The following is a 13994-nucleotide window of genomic DNA, read 5'->3' as shown; positions in this document are numbered from 1 at the left end:
CATAGGCCTCTGCTGATTTTAGCCGGAGGTTTATCAGGCCACAACTCACTGCACATGCTTTCTCTCTTGCTTTTCAATCTACAAATCGAACAGAGATTGAACATATAGAAATACAGTACCTTGAAAAGCATCTTCTCTTGACATTTCCCCTCAGTATCGCCATACTTTCTTCAAAGCTGGAGACTGAACACCGCAGGATGCTTTTGCTCATTGATCTTAAACGGTGTCCGTTGAAACATTCAATACTGGGAGAAGAATAATCCTAGGGAAAGAAGGAAACAAGAATATATTTATGTGAACCACGTAGATTCAGATAAAGAAATTATGCCTCATGCAAGTTTAATTGACCCTCCTGACTTGGTAGTGGGGCAACTAATGGCAGGCAGACACTGAAACGCTGCTGTGCTCAAGAAAAACTTGGAGAGAAAAAAAAAAAAAAAAAAAAAGCTTTCAAAACTAAAGCTTCCCTTTCCCCACCGTTTTCTTGTGGATAACTTAAGCTTAATATCCTTGGCAAAAAGATATTGCAGCAAAACCTTTCACATAAACTTAGTGTTTCGTGAAAAACAACAACAACAACAAAAAACTTTATATTCAAATGAATTTAAATTAAAAAAAATAAACTAATTAATTTAAATTAAAAAAAAAAATAATTCAATTGACTGTTCAGAGGAACAGTCAAGCTTGACATTATACATCCTAGAATTAAAATCGAGTTTGAGTTTTTCTCCCATCTCCAGACCTTGCTAAAGATGCTTATTAGGAGCTCTGTCAACAAAAGTGTAAGGCTTGTTATATCAAAGCTTCGAACCCTTCTTACTGCCCTTGACCTTCTTCACATTGCTGCTCCTACAAGGGTGAGTACTATCATTTTTAGTACGGGAGGGAAGCTGTCATATCCTTGAGTGGGGGGTCGTTCTGTTTACAAAATGAAGTTCCAGTAAGAGTACATCAAATGAACCAACTTTCTTTGAACTTTAATTCATCACTATATTGAATGAATGACCTCTGGATTTCTCTCTCCCATTTGGAAGTCAATTTGAAAACAAACTACCTCTGCCATAAAGAGCCAGGCATCAGAGACACCTGTTGCGCCTCAAGAACAGAGAAGGTATGAACGACAAGAGCAGCTGAATAAAATGCAACTTGCCATTAGAAATGGGTGTACTGGCATCTACAGGTGCCGCTGGCATCTCCTCATTTTCATTACTCTCTTCATCTGGTTTCTCGTCTTCAGTAGCAGGGTTCTGCTGTGGTAACTTGGAGTTGTCGCATGGAGCACACGCTGCAGAGGTGCGACCTTGCAAGAAAGAATAGATACCAAAGATCTTCGTCGTGCATTTTCAGTTACAAATGCAGAGACAAGTCTTCAAATCCTTAGCGTTAAAGCACGTACCTCTTTTCTCACGAGATTCTTTAATTTGTTCACAAAGTCGTCTAAACTCTGTATCCAGTTCGTTCCTCACCATTGAATATGCAGTGTCTTGCAAAACATAGGCGCTGTGACTATCTGAAATTTTACACACTTTAACTGAATGTTGTCTACCAACCAATGAAACTGTTTTGATCACAGAAAAAAATTGCTTTCTTCATAGGTTTGTTCCAAAAGGTTCTCTCAGTGAATATTTTCAGCATAACAACATCGAAGTTAATTAAAACAAAAGCATTAGTTCCGTGGGAACACTTATATCACAATTCCATGCCCAAGTAGCAAAATGATAAAATATTTACAGTCTGGACGTCCAAAATCATCTAATCCATCCGAAGTCTATTGTCCGCACACAGCATTTATCCATCTATATGTTTGACAGATTTTTTAAACTAGGGCTATAAAGCACATCCTCACCTGTAGATCTTTGATCCGGGTAGTACTCTAAGGCATTGTTACAGATTAGATCGATGTCCTTCAGCTAGTCTCCTGCAGCGAGGTACTGGCGCGAGTCAATTTGAGTCAGAACTGTTGAAAGATCCATCGGCTCTTTAATCCTTGTGGCATAGTCAGGTACCTGCAGATCAAATACAAGCATTCAGAGGTTTTCTTAACCTTGCACACTGTCTACCAAAATTATTCTGAAGACTTTAAATAAACGACTTCCTAAAAACTCTGAACATTTGCGATGCATCAGAAGATGCTGAAATTAACCAGTTTGCTTCTCAAAAATGGAAGGGCTTTTTCATTTTTCATTAGAGCGGCCACGAGAGGACAACAAGAAGTAGGGAGGTCAGAAGCACGTGCATGGTAGAGAAGAAACACTGAGGGTGGGAGATTCATTTCACTTTGCTTCAGAAAATCACAACAGTGAAAGCTGAGCAAGCCATCCGGCATTCTCTTTGTTGTCGACATTGAGGAAAAGGTGCATGAATTGCACCTGTGAAGTACCTATTGCAGGCATCTACTTTAGAATGAGATAACTGGGCCCTGAGGTGCTCATTTCTTCCCTCAGACCAGAAGAGGAGACTAATGACCAGTTCAGATGAGGACATATGTATCTGTCTAGATTTTTCACAGCTCAAGAACCTAGGAGAAAAGGGGAAGAAAAGCCAGTGGAGGCCCACATGAAGACGACTTTGCTGATCCCCAGGTATATTCAAGTTACACCTGTCTTTGAAATATACGCCCCTAGTTTAGGCTTATCTCATAAATTAAGGAGAAAAAGGCATCTAAGCAGCCAATTGGAGGAAAAAGAAAACACACTGCACTTATGGTTGATTCCTATTGAGGAGTTCCAGATGAAACAGAGAACAGGATCTCAAAACTTAGTTTTACAAACTGCTGCTCCTATTCCTGTTCCCACAGGAACTGACAGTCCAAGAAAGGGCTTCAGACTTCACTCAAGTAGTCCTGTAAATACTGTTTGTAATTATAAGGAAAGATCTCTGTGCTTTGCAGTGCTGTGACACGCCTACATGTCAAAGCTTTTTCACGAGCAAACTGTGTTGGCATTTGGACTGGCTTTTTAGAATGAAACCAGGGCTTTCAGCGAATAATCCCATAAGACACATTTGAGAGTCAGCAGAAGTAAAAGCACTGCCTCTGCTTCTTGCAAAATCCTTACAGTGCAGCCCTAAAAACAAAGTTGAACCTTCCCCAAAACGCTGAGAAGTACGAACACTGAGAAGTTACAGACACACACGGATCAGCACTACTTTACCTTCTGTGGGTCAACGGGCTTTGCAAATTCCCTGAAACGTCTGTCAGTGGCAAGTCTGTGAGTAACGTCCCTCAAGAAAATTCTAAGGTCACGCAAGGTATCCTCCTCTTCCTCCTCCAGCATCCCTACTTTTGTGGGGATCACTCTTGTGGCTTCTGAGGCTCAGCTGGTGGTGCTACAGGCACGACTTCCAATGTCCAATCAACTTCAATTCATCAGGAAAAATTGGCCAATTTACAGTACTCAAATACAAGCATATGACAAATTACTGACAGAAAATGACCACCAAAGCAAAGCCCAAAGAGCTAGTAACTTTGATAGGAAAGTTTTAGATGTACTTCTCATATCCTCCTCACCTCTTTTGTTTACAGGAGGCTTAGCCACTTCATTTAGAATTAGGTCCTCAGAAAAAGGCTGCTCTCTCTGCCCTACCAGGCAACTCAATATTGCACACTTCTCCAAATTCCGTATTAAATAATTTTTGGATCTAAAGCAGAAGGAGGAGAGACATTTCAGATTTAAGGCCACAAAAAACTCATCTTCTATTCCAAAAAGACGAGTACCTTTTCAAATTAATAATAACCTGAAGAACACAAACTGAAAAAAGTTATCTTCCTGGCCTTAAAAGGCTACATTTTCACAGGTTGGCACGGCAAATTCAAATATCACCTTTAAGAATCACCTGTAGAATTAAAGCTCGCTGAAGGGATTGTACGCTACACTGGTAAAGTAATGGCTTTCACCACATCCAACAGCGCTTCCTTTGTATTTACTTGCCTTGCTGCAGCCTTTACTTAGAACCTTTATGGCTATCGAGGGAAGAGACAGGCTTCAGCAGACAAGTGAGGGCTTTTTGCTGAGTTTTTATTTCTCTCCCAAAAGGTGTCTGAAGTAGCTAGTACCTCTACGTCTTCCTCCATTTTCAAGTTCTAGTATTAAAAGGTAGGTGAGGAATTTCACTACTTATTTTAGAAGGAATTTACAGCCTGTACAAAAACTTCTGTGGGAACTCAAGCACTTTCAAAGCAGTTGATAATAAACACGTCTAGGTAAGACCCGTTCTCTTCCCCCAGTGACTGAGACCAAATCATCAGAATGACAACAGCGTGGTCCTGTTTTGGGCACCTTCCCTTAATGTAAACTCTCAGAAGTCAATGAAGTTCTGCACGTACTTTTACTACAGTTTATTTAGGATTACAACTAGAATTCAATTCCAAAGTTACTTTAGCAGAAATTGGAACTCAGCTTTCCAGCTTGGAAAGCTTTGGCCTATATGAAGAAAGAAACTGATTTACTTATTTTTTTTTAATCAAAGTGTTTCAATTCTCTACTAAATTGCATTATTAGCAGTTTACCCAACATAGCATGGAATGGCAGACTGTCAGAAGAAATCTCTTCAGTAAAAACATCCTCTTGTCATTTCAAGCACTTCATATTCTTGACTGAACCACTTTGTAGCCACCAGAATTATTGTATTAATTTATTATTTGCATGTGTGAGAAGGGGGTGAAAGTCACTTGCTTGACTCAGGAAAAACCTTAAGCAGATGCTTTCACAGTATTCTTTTTCTCTAAGCAAATTTTAAGTGATTTGTTAGGGTGTCTGAGTAAAACAGTATGCATTTAAGAAAGCACACCAGTTTGATGTTGAAAGCATTCATAAATTACAAGACACTGAAGAAATAGTAAGGAAAGTATTGACAAATACCTCTTCTGGGAGATCTGAGTGACGTACATCAGACGGAGCAAGCAGCAAAACTGGCAAAAGTGCTGGAATGTTAAGTAGTAGAGTTAGAACAGTAAGTTTCAAGGCAGGTCCAGCGTTGTCCCACCATAAATGGATATCTGGGACATAAATTGTGCTTGGTGCTGTCTTCTGAGCATTTCGGATCAGCTAGTGAAATGGAAAGCTTGCGTAAGAAAACTAAAACACGTACAAGAACCTCTTAATACATAGCTACATAGCCATCTGACTGCCCCATGAAATGAAACTACGTGAACAGAGTGGCAAGCATCCTTTCACATAAGGAATTTCTCTGTGCACCCTTTCAGATTATCAGTATTCGGAGAACTCTAGTCAGAAGATGGGAAGGATATATTCAGGCAGTGGCTAGAAACCGTAGCTATATGGCCACAGCCACAATCATCGCATAACAAAGAAAGGAAATGTCCCTCTTAAGGGACACATCAGTATTCAGTCGTGTAACATGTCTGTCCTTACTTGTATGACTCTCAAACGTTTCCACTAAAGGTAAAAATATTTTAAGGTAGTGATGCCAAACAAGAAAATGGATTTCCTGCCTAAAAGTAAAAACACCAAATCTGGTCATTTTTTCTAGTTAAAACCACATCACCGTGCAAATGAAGTGTTTTCTGAATGTTAATGCTTTTAGTGCACATACTGCAACAGCACAAGTTGTGCATGTCCGTGCGAAAACAAAATAAACAGAAGCCCCAAACCTTGGTTGCCTTACTAATATAATCTAGAAGAAGGCTACAAAAAGTAGCCGACATGCAGTCTGATACAGAGCCATCTACTGGGAGCACACAGTCCTAGGAGGCAATGAGAACTACTTTCTGGATCCCAGTGAAATGAGCAGCATTTCTTTCCACAAAGAGATGTTTATTAGCAACACCGCCCAGCTTCCTGAGCTGCTAGCAACAGCCTCACTGTAAAATTGGGTATGGAAAATGTCGACATGTACAACATCCAGATTGTTTGTGGTGCTGTCTAAATGAAAAGGGGATTTTCAGACAGAAGCAAACATCCCAGCACATTAAAACAAGGCCACCTCCATTACCAATGAATTTTGCTCACCTTACTTGCAACTCGATTGATCCTTTACATACAGTCAGTGAATCCGATGAGAAGAAAAAGAAAAAAGGTACCTGTCCGCAGATTTCTTCTGGCGGTGCAACGTTTGTAAGCAGAACAGAAAGGTCCAGGGTGTGAACAGAAAACTTCTCCAAAGCGTGCAACACCACGGGTGCCACGTAAGAAACCTGGCCATACCCTTCTTTTCCTGCTATTAGCAGACGGGGCTGGCATGATGTTGGTTCGCAGAAAGCACTCCTAGAACAAGAGTTCAGAAAACAAGTTTATAAATGAGGTGCTGAATAGACACACAGATGTTCCAAGTAATTTTCCTATAGACTTTCTTTTCCCTCCCCAAATAATCCAAATGGCAGCGGTACATTAAATACATGTAAGATTTCCAGTTAAGTTATTCAGTCATTCCAATTGTTTCACCTTCTTCCCTTTGTTTCATCTTCTCCCCTTGTTTTTCCTATTCTTAACTAAACCAAGACTGCAAATTAATATCCCTGCAATCTTGCTTTACTACTAGGAAATAAATTGGTGAGGAGCATTTGTTTCCCCACTACAATCAGGCTGTACCTCTGCTGGCTTAAATCAAAGATGCTAGAGACTTAGCCTTGCTCTAAAGCACAGAAAATCTTCTGGACAGCACAGCAATAGAAACGGAGAAAAATGACTGATCCAGCTGTGACAACATGATCTAACTTTCCAACTGTGGGCTTGCATGACTTCCATACTAAAATATCACAAGATTAACACAACTTGGTGGCTTAACAAATAAAGACACCATTCACATTTTTCTCAAGGTGTTTTAACAAGCCATTTCTCAGTTTTCTTTCTGCTACATAATTCACTACTGGCTTAACAATCCTGGAAAACAGAAGGGCAAAAGGTGGCAACACAAACCCATAAAGTTGGGGTATTTTTAGCTAAAAGGACAGACAGCACATTTATGTGGTCTTGAGTCTTTCAAAGAATGCCATGGATTAAGTCAACGTGTTCTGGTAGTCTACGGATCACTTTGGCTTACGAAGAGAAGCCTGGGCTTTTCAATTTGGTCATTCAGAGCAACTTCATTACAACTTTAGTCCCTCCACCCTTTCTTCTTGTGAATACCAAGCACCCCTTCAACACACAAACTTGATGTTGCCCCTTCGTCTACCACCCCTCGCACTTTTAACAGCTGGAACTGTTCACAAAGACTCGGCAGACCTGAGAATTTAAACGTAACAGGGATCTATCTTTCTTTACCTGCTGAAACAGAGGCATTTTTTCTCTGGTCCGTCAGGCATTCCATCTTTTAATTCATCTCCAGAAACCAAGGATGCATCGTCATCACTGTCAAACATATCATCTTGTAAAATCGGATTGAAATGCTCTGAAAGGCAAAAGAGGTTTGTTAACTTTCCTGAATAGCCTTTGTCTCTTTCTCTTCCATTAATACAGCTTCTAAATCAGTGCCAAAACCCTTTCTTCATTTGAGAGCACACACTGAAAGCTATTTCCTAGAGTTCAGCCCACCACAGATCTAAGGAGATGGCACAAGGCCCTACAAAGCTCTACTAAGTACCACTGATGTGTACGTGTAAGGTACGCTACTCTTGGTGATTTTTTTCTCCACCTTAGAATAAAGGAGATTACAAACACTTTCTGCAGTTGCTTAATAGCTAAAAAAGAAACAAACAAGACCATTTCTTTCTGGAGGAGGTTCCCACAATGAAAGCATGGGGATAAAGGATGTGATGGCCACAGAATTCCATTCATCTAGTAAGTATCAATGCTAATTGATCTCACGTGTATAGTACGATCCACAAACATTTAAATTAGGAGACTGGTTAAAAAGGACGATAGCTAAAACAATATTTAGCTTAGACCAGTTATACTTGTATCCTGGTTCTGACATTCTTAAGAAAGGAATTAGAAACATTGACCTAGAAATGCTTCCCCTCCAAAGATCTGAGTTTTGATTTTTTAAAGAAAAATAGGTGCCTTATACTTCAAACCTCAAGTCAACCTCTACAAATGCTAATTATCTTAGCTGCCCTCAGAAGCAGGATGCTTCAGTAGAGAACGCATCATCCTTTACTGTGTATTGAGTCATTCAGAGCTTCCATTTGGCATTTCAGTTTTGAATCCACAATAAAACCTATGTGTTATATTCCAGACTTGCCCAAAAAAAAGACACGCACATGCAAATAATAAAATTCTACCACCATTATGTCTGAAAGGTTTAAGTTGATTGCACAAACCACAAGTTTTTGCTTTAGCAGAATTATAAAGAAGTGGATGCTGTGGTTATACCTTGCTGTCGGTCCTCCTTTAGTGCAAGCTGTGCATGCGGGAAGATCTTCTGCACAACTTGTAAAATATTCTCTACTGATCTTTGAAAAAGTGGCTTGAAAATGGGTGAGAGTGCTTGTACGGGCGAAGTCTCGATCCTGTTTGAAGCTGGAACAACCTTCTTCATAGCCATGAAAAAGTCCTTTGCTTTTATTTTAATAGAATTAACGTCTAGTAGCAACTTCTCCCTACTTGCATAAATCTGAGGATAGCATCGGCGTAGAGAGCACAGCGCAGCTTCAGTACATAAAGATTTGATATCTGCACCACAGTATCCTAACAAACAAAAATCAAACATTACATCAGTCAAGGCCCAGGTTTACAACATGCAACATTTAAAGAATTTGTAATGCCAAAACCAAACAGCTTAACAGGGAATTCAAAGTGCTACCGCTCTGCAGGGAAGTTTCATGTTGCTCACTGCCTGATATCCTGCGCTTATGCAGCTGAAGCAGACTCCTCATCAAAAACTATACTCTTGAGGAAGATGCCCCAGAACCATTTAACGTTCTTAGACAACAAAAGGAACGACAACAAAGAGTAAATAGATGAAAGCATCTCACTCTGATTGCTATGAAGGTGTGCCAGCTGCCTCGTTGACTACTTGTGCAGCAAGGCACAAGAGCATGGGTACTGCCTGGTACAAGCTAAGGTTCTTTACAACTTGGTCACAAGCAAGAATCCGTTTCTGTTTCAGTCTTACCAATGCATTTCTCAGCTAGTTCATCAAGCAACATGTCCGGTGGCTGAGGGGTCCAGTCACGAGTATGAATCTTGACAATTTCTTTTCTAGCCTGGAAGCAAAATCATTGCATTTTAGCTTGTCCCAAGTTTTCCTTAAAAATACCAACAAGAAACAAACAAACCAAAAAGCAAACAAACAAACAACAAAAAACAAAACAGTCCTCCCTCAAAACCCCTCATCTATTAATACGCTTTTCTTACTTGCTCAACTTTCAAGTATTTTACAGTTATTTAATATACACTCTGCATTGTCAACCAGGAAATTGAATATTTCTTATTTGTTATACTGAACTTTTTCTAGGAACCTACAGTGAAAGAAAAGGCATTTATAGCTTCAATAACAAGTTTCCAAACTACGAGACCTAAGGACCCAGAGGAAAATACTGTAATGAAAAATTTATCCAGAAACATTTCTTTGCTGTCCAAAAAACTTCTCTAAAACTTAGCAAGCTTTCATTGGGACAGTCTCATTACTTCATCACATTTGATTTTCAGTCAGTAAATTCACAGAAAGCACTTCTGGCACAATGCTTCCAATTGCTACAATTACTATAAAGAAGAAAAGAATTATGACTCAAACTACTACCACCGAGCAGGGGCACAATCAAATGCAAACACATCCCCTATTCATTCATAAGCGAAGGATTGAGACCAAAAACACAACTTCATGATGAAAACACCCAAGTGGACTAAATAATAAAGCAAACAGGTACAACTTGGGGAATGAAAGGTTTGATTATAGAACTAACTACTTGGTGGTATCATCCTGACCATATATATCCAGTACCAGATTTGCCCTCCATGGAACAATGCAGTGTCTCCACATATCACTCGTTTGTTCAAGTTGTCAATTATTTTTTTCCTATAAAGTTGGACTTTGCCATGGTAGCACTAACGTTGAATTTAAGTTCTCACCTCTTTATTTGGCAAGTTGAAGAAGAACTCTCTGCCAAAGCGTCCTGGTCTTTGTAAAGCAGGATCTATAGAATCCAGTCTGTTGGTAGCTCCGATTACCACGATCTCCCCTCTGTTATCTATGCCATCCATAAACATCTGAAGAGTTGAAACAATGGAAATAATAGAAAAATATAAGTTTTACTTACTGGTTCAGTACATTTTGTTACATTCCACATGACTTTCTTGATGCTGGAACTACCTTCTTCCTAGTGGTCATTCAAAACTGGGAAAAAAATAGTCTACCAAGTCGGGGTTTTTTTTGATTTGATAATAAATCTGCAGAATGTTAAGTCATCAAGCACTTCAAGACTGTTTGAAATAATCTCTACGTTAATATAAAAGGAGTACCGCACACTTCTGCTCAGGAAGAAAATCACGGAAAATGTCAACTTTGATTTTAGATGTTGAATTTGTTGCAGTGAGATCTTCCTCATCGCATGATTCTATTTGGATTTAAACCATATTATCTATGGAGAGACCAAGATTAGGACAAGAACAGCACAGAGTTCAGCATGAAGCCAATCAGGAGTTCAAGTTTGTATTCTTTGTATTCAACTTTACCCTTCTCTTGCTCGAAGGATCTGCTTTTTGAGTCTCCTTCTCTTCACTAGGAGCATGTTCCCTCTTGCTTCGGTAATGCTTTTTCTCAGTGGTTTTAGTCTCGTCCTTTGTATCTTGGCATCTCTCTGTAACAGCTGAGGAGGAAAGGTTTTTAGAGCTACATTCAGTGTCAGACTTGAGAGAGGAAGTTTGCCGCAATTTCTCACCAGGCTCACAAGACTCTTTGCCGTACAAAACGGTTTCTTTTGAAATGAGGTCACGTTCTTTTGATCTTCTTGGTTTCTCCTTGTCTCCACCGTCATCACATTGGTACTATGCGAGGTATTCATCGTTCCCAGGAGATTTCGGAGGGTCCGCGACACTGCACAAAATAAAATCACATTTCTCACTTCTGCTGAAGGATGTGAATATTAAGAGTAAAACCTTCCAACGTCAAACAAACAAACAAAAACCTCCGGACTACAGGAACCCTCGCAAAGATATGCCATTTAGAAACCTCTCCTGTGATTAGGACACCTTCTTCAGCTCCCAGAGAAAGTGCTTTTGCCCCTCTTGCTTCTGAAGCCATTGCACTAAAAAAGCAAACGCATCTGTCTCCCTCCACATGCTGCTCTGAATAAGAGCCAGAATATTCAAAACCACTCTATTTGTTCTCCCCACATAGCCGAAAAAACACCAGTTTAAAGAGTTTTCTACCTCTCTCCACGAATTTACATTCACATATCCTATGACTGCAAAAATAGAAGGCGGGGCTCAGGAGGAACAGCCAGTGCTGGAAATGAAAAAAAGCAGCCTGTTTCTTCAGAGTCTTAAGCCTATGCTACTAGGAACAAAACAAAACAAAACAAAACAAGAGGAGAGGAGAACAACAGCGGGAAATTTACCTATTCTCCAGGTGTTCAATTGCAAAGCCTCCTCTGGAGGATCAACAGTTGTGAATTCAGTGTGCTTAGGAGAAATCAGATCTACATCTGAACCACAACTATTTCAGTAGTATCACGAACTTCTGTTACTCTGAAGAAGCAGTCAGCACCGTTTCTATGTTAGGAAAGAGCTGAACAGAGTCTGTTATTCACATCAAGTAGTCAGGCAGGTTTCTTCTTCTTCAGGCTGGGTTTCACTAGAACATGACTAGCCTGTAAGCCTCATGGCATCACCTTCCATCTTGACTGCTGAACCTCCTTGCTCCCTACTATCTTCTTTGCCAAGATACAGCTGTCCACATTTACTTTTCCTACTTGGCTGGACTGAATTTAAGAAGATCTTGCATCTAAGAAAGGGAACAAAAGCTGCTGCCCAGCAGCGTCTGGCTCAGGGAGGAGTGAGAAAGCTCTGTGCAGCCCCCAAGGTCCGTGCAGCAGGAGGCAGGAGGTGCTCCAGGCTCACAGCAGCAGTTCCCCTGGTGCAGCAGGAGGCAGGAGGTGCTCCAGGCTCACAGCAGCAGTTCCCCTGCGGCCTGTGCAGGGAGAGGCCCCTGGTGGAGCAGGCTGTCCCCCTGCAGCCCATGGGTCCCCCGTGGAGCAGATCTCCACGCTGCAGCCCCCCTGCGGGTGGAGGAGCCCCCGGTGGAGCAGGTGGCTGTGGCCTGGAGGAGGCCGCGGCCTGTGGAGAGCCCCCGCAGGAGCAGGCCCCGGGCTGGACTGGAACAGGCTGTGCTGAGCCTGCTTTGCCCGTGACGCTCCTTGTGGAGTGATCTCCCTGTCCTTCTGGCAGCCCTTGAGCCCTTGCCAGCCTCTTTTCTCCCCTTGGCGTTGGAGGAGGGGCAGGGAGAGAGCGCTTGTGCTGGAGCTCAGCTGCCCAGCTGAGGAAAACCACCACGGCTCTGTCTTGCCGCTGCTGCAGCACGCTGGTAGCAGCCAGCACCGTCTGTTCTTCGAGCCTCAGCAAGCCCACAGCATCTTCCCAGAAGGGATCCCTTTCCTTCACGCCTCCAGAGGCTGAGGGCTTGTGCCCCGTTTGCAAGCGCTTTCTCAGTGCCCCCTTCCCCAGAGAAGGATCCCAGTTGCTTGGCAGCAGATCTCCACGCTGCAGCCCCCCTGTGGCTGGAGGAGCCCCCGGTGGAGCAGGTGGATCTGCCCTAGAGGAGGCTGCGACCTGTGGAGGACACCCCAGAGGAGCAGGGTGTTCAAGGACAGGTTGGAGCTGGTGCTTAGGAACATGGTTTATTGGGTGACATTGGTAGTACAGTGAGGACTAGACCGGACAAATGTGAAGGTCTTCTCTAACAATTGTGATTCTATGATACCTCCAGCACGTCCTCCTCCACCACTTCCTCCTCATCATCCACGGCCTTTTTCTTGTCCACTGCCTCCTCCTCATTCACTGCCTCCTCCTTGTCTACCGCATCCTCCTCGTCCCCCGCCTGCTAATCCTATTTCTCATTTTCCTCCTCCTTCTCCTCCTTCCCTGCCTCTTGCACCTCCAACACCTCCTCCACCTCCACTGCCTCTTCCTCCTTCTCCTTCTCCAGCCCTACTGACTATTCCTCCTCCACAGCCTCCTCCACCTCGGCAGAAACTTCCTGGCCAACTTCCTCTGCATGCTGCTTGCTAAGGCATGCTGGTAGCAATGATGGTGAGCCCAGAGATGTCAGGAAAAGTTGCCACGAACCAGGTGTGCCAAGGCGGCTTCTCTGGGAGGCTCTGGTTGTGAGCGCTGCCCACCGCTCCTAATTCTAGTTCCATTTGTCACCCCACAGGACCATGGCACCGTGGCCCTGTAAGGTAGCAGCTGGCGGCTCCTATCATCTTGATGACGCTCTGTGATGCGTTGCTTGTTGCCTGGGTAGCGATTGTTAGCTATTATGCAAATGGCTTGTCATCGATCAGGGGTGTGGCTGCTCCTCCCTATAAAAGGGCCAAAGGGGGGCAGTGGGAGCCAGAGTGCTGGAGAGGGGAGATGGGAGAAGATGGAAACAGAAAAGGAGGAGGATGAGGAAGAGGCATAGGTGGAAAAGGGGGGGGGGGTAAGAGGGGAAGGGGGCAGTGGAGGAGGTGGCGGAGGAGGAGGTGGTGGCGGAGAAGATTGAGGAGGTGGCGGCATTTCTGGAAAAGGAGACAGATGAGTAGGAAGCAGTGACAAAAGAGGAGGTGAGCAAGGGCTAGGCAGAGGGACACGATGGAGGTGGAAGAGGAGAGAAGAAGGTGGAGGAGAAATAGTAGAATGTGAGAGAAGGAAGTGGCAGCAAAAAAGAAAAACAAAAAGGAGGAGGTGGAGGAGGACTAGGAGGTGGTGGAGGAGGAGGCCAAAAAAAAACAAAAAACAAAAGAGAAGGAGTAGAAGGTGGAGGAGGAGAAGGAGGTGGAGGAGGAGGTGGTTGAGGAGGAGGAGGCGGAGGACTCCAAAACAAAACACCCTCTCTGGTGCTGAGCGTTGACCACCGCTCCTAATTCTAGTTCTGTTTGTAATCCCACAGGACCATGG

The 13994-nt window shown here is 42.7% G+C and overlaps 1 protein-coding gene across 1 annotated transcript; it reads right to left on the bottom strand.

The window, feature by feature from the left end:
- Window positions 1-7846: 7846 nt before the first annotated feature.
- LOC311428485 (ATPase family AAA domain-containing protein 2-like) lies at window positions 7847-12279 on the bottom strand (the record flags this gene model as incomplete). The annotated part of the gene is made up of 7 exons (XM_084539916.1): window positions 12025-12279; window positions 11456-11970; window positions 10778-10932; window positions 9969-10106; window positions 9013-9103; window positions 8392-8585; window positions 7847-7873 (listed from the first exon to the last, which is right to left on the bottom strand). Exons 3-7 carry the CDS (start codon window positions 10898-10900, stop codon window positions 7847-7849), a joined length of 573 nt encoding a protein of 190 aa, XP_084396042.1. The 5' UTR covers window positions 10901-10932; window positions 11456-11970; window positions 12025-12279.
- Between the last annotated feature and the right edge of the window lie 1715 nt (window positions 12280-13994).

The sequence above is a fragment of the Aythya ferina genome (assembly GCF_964211825.1).
Source record: "Aythya ferina genome assembly, contig: HAP1_SCAFFOLD_86, whole genome shotgun sequence".
Taxonomy (NCBI): domain Eukaryota; kingdom Metazoa; phylum Chordata; class Aves; order Anseriformes; family Anatidae; genus Aythya; species Aythya ferina.
This window is presented reverse-complemented; position numbering and strand designations above follow the sequence as displayed.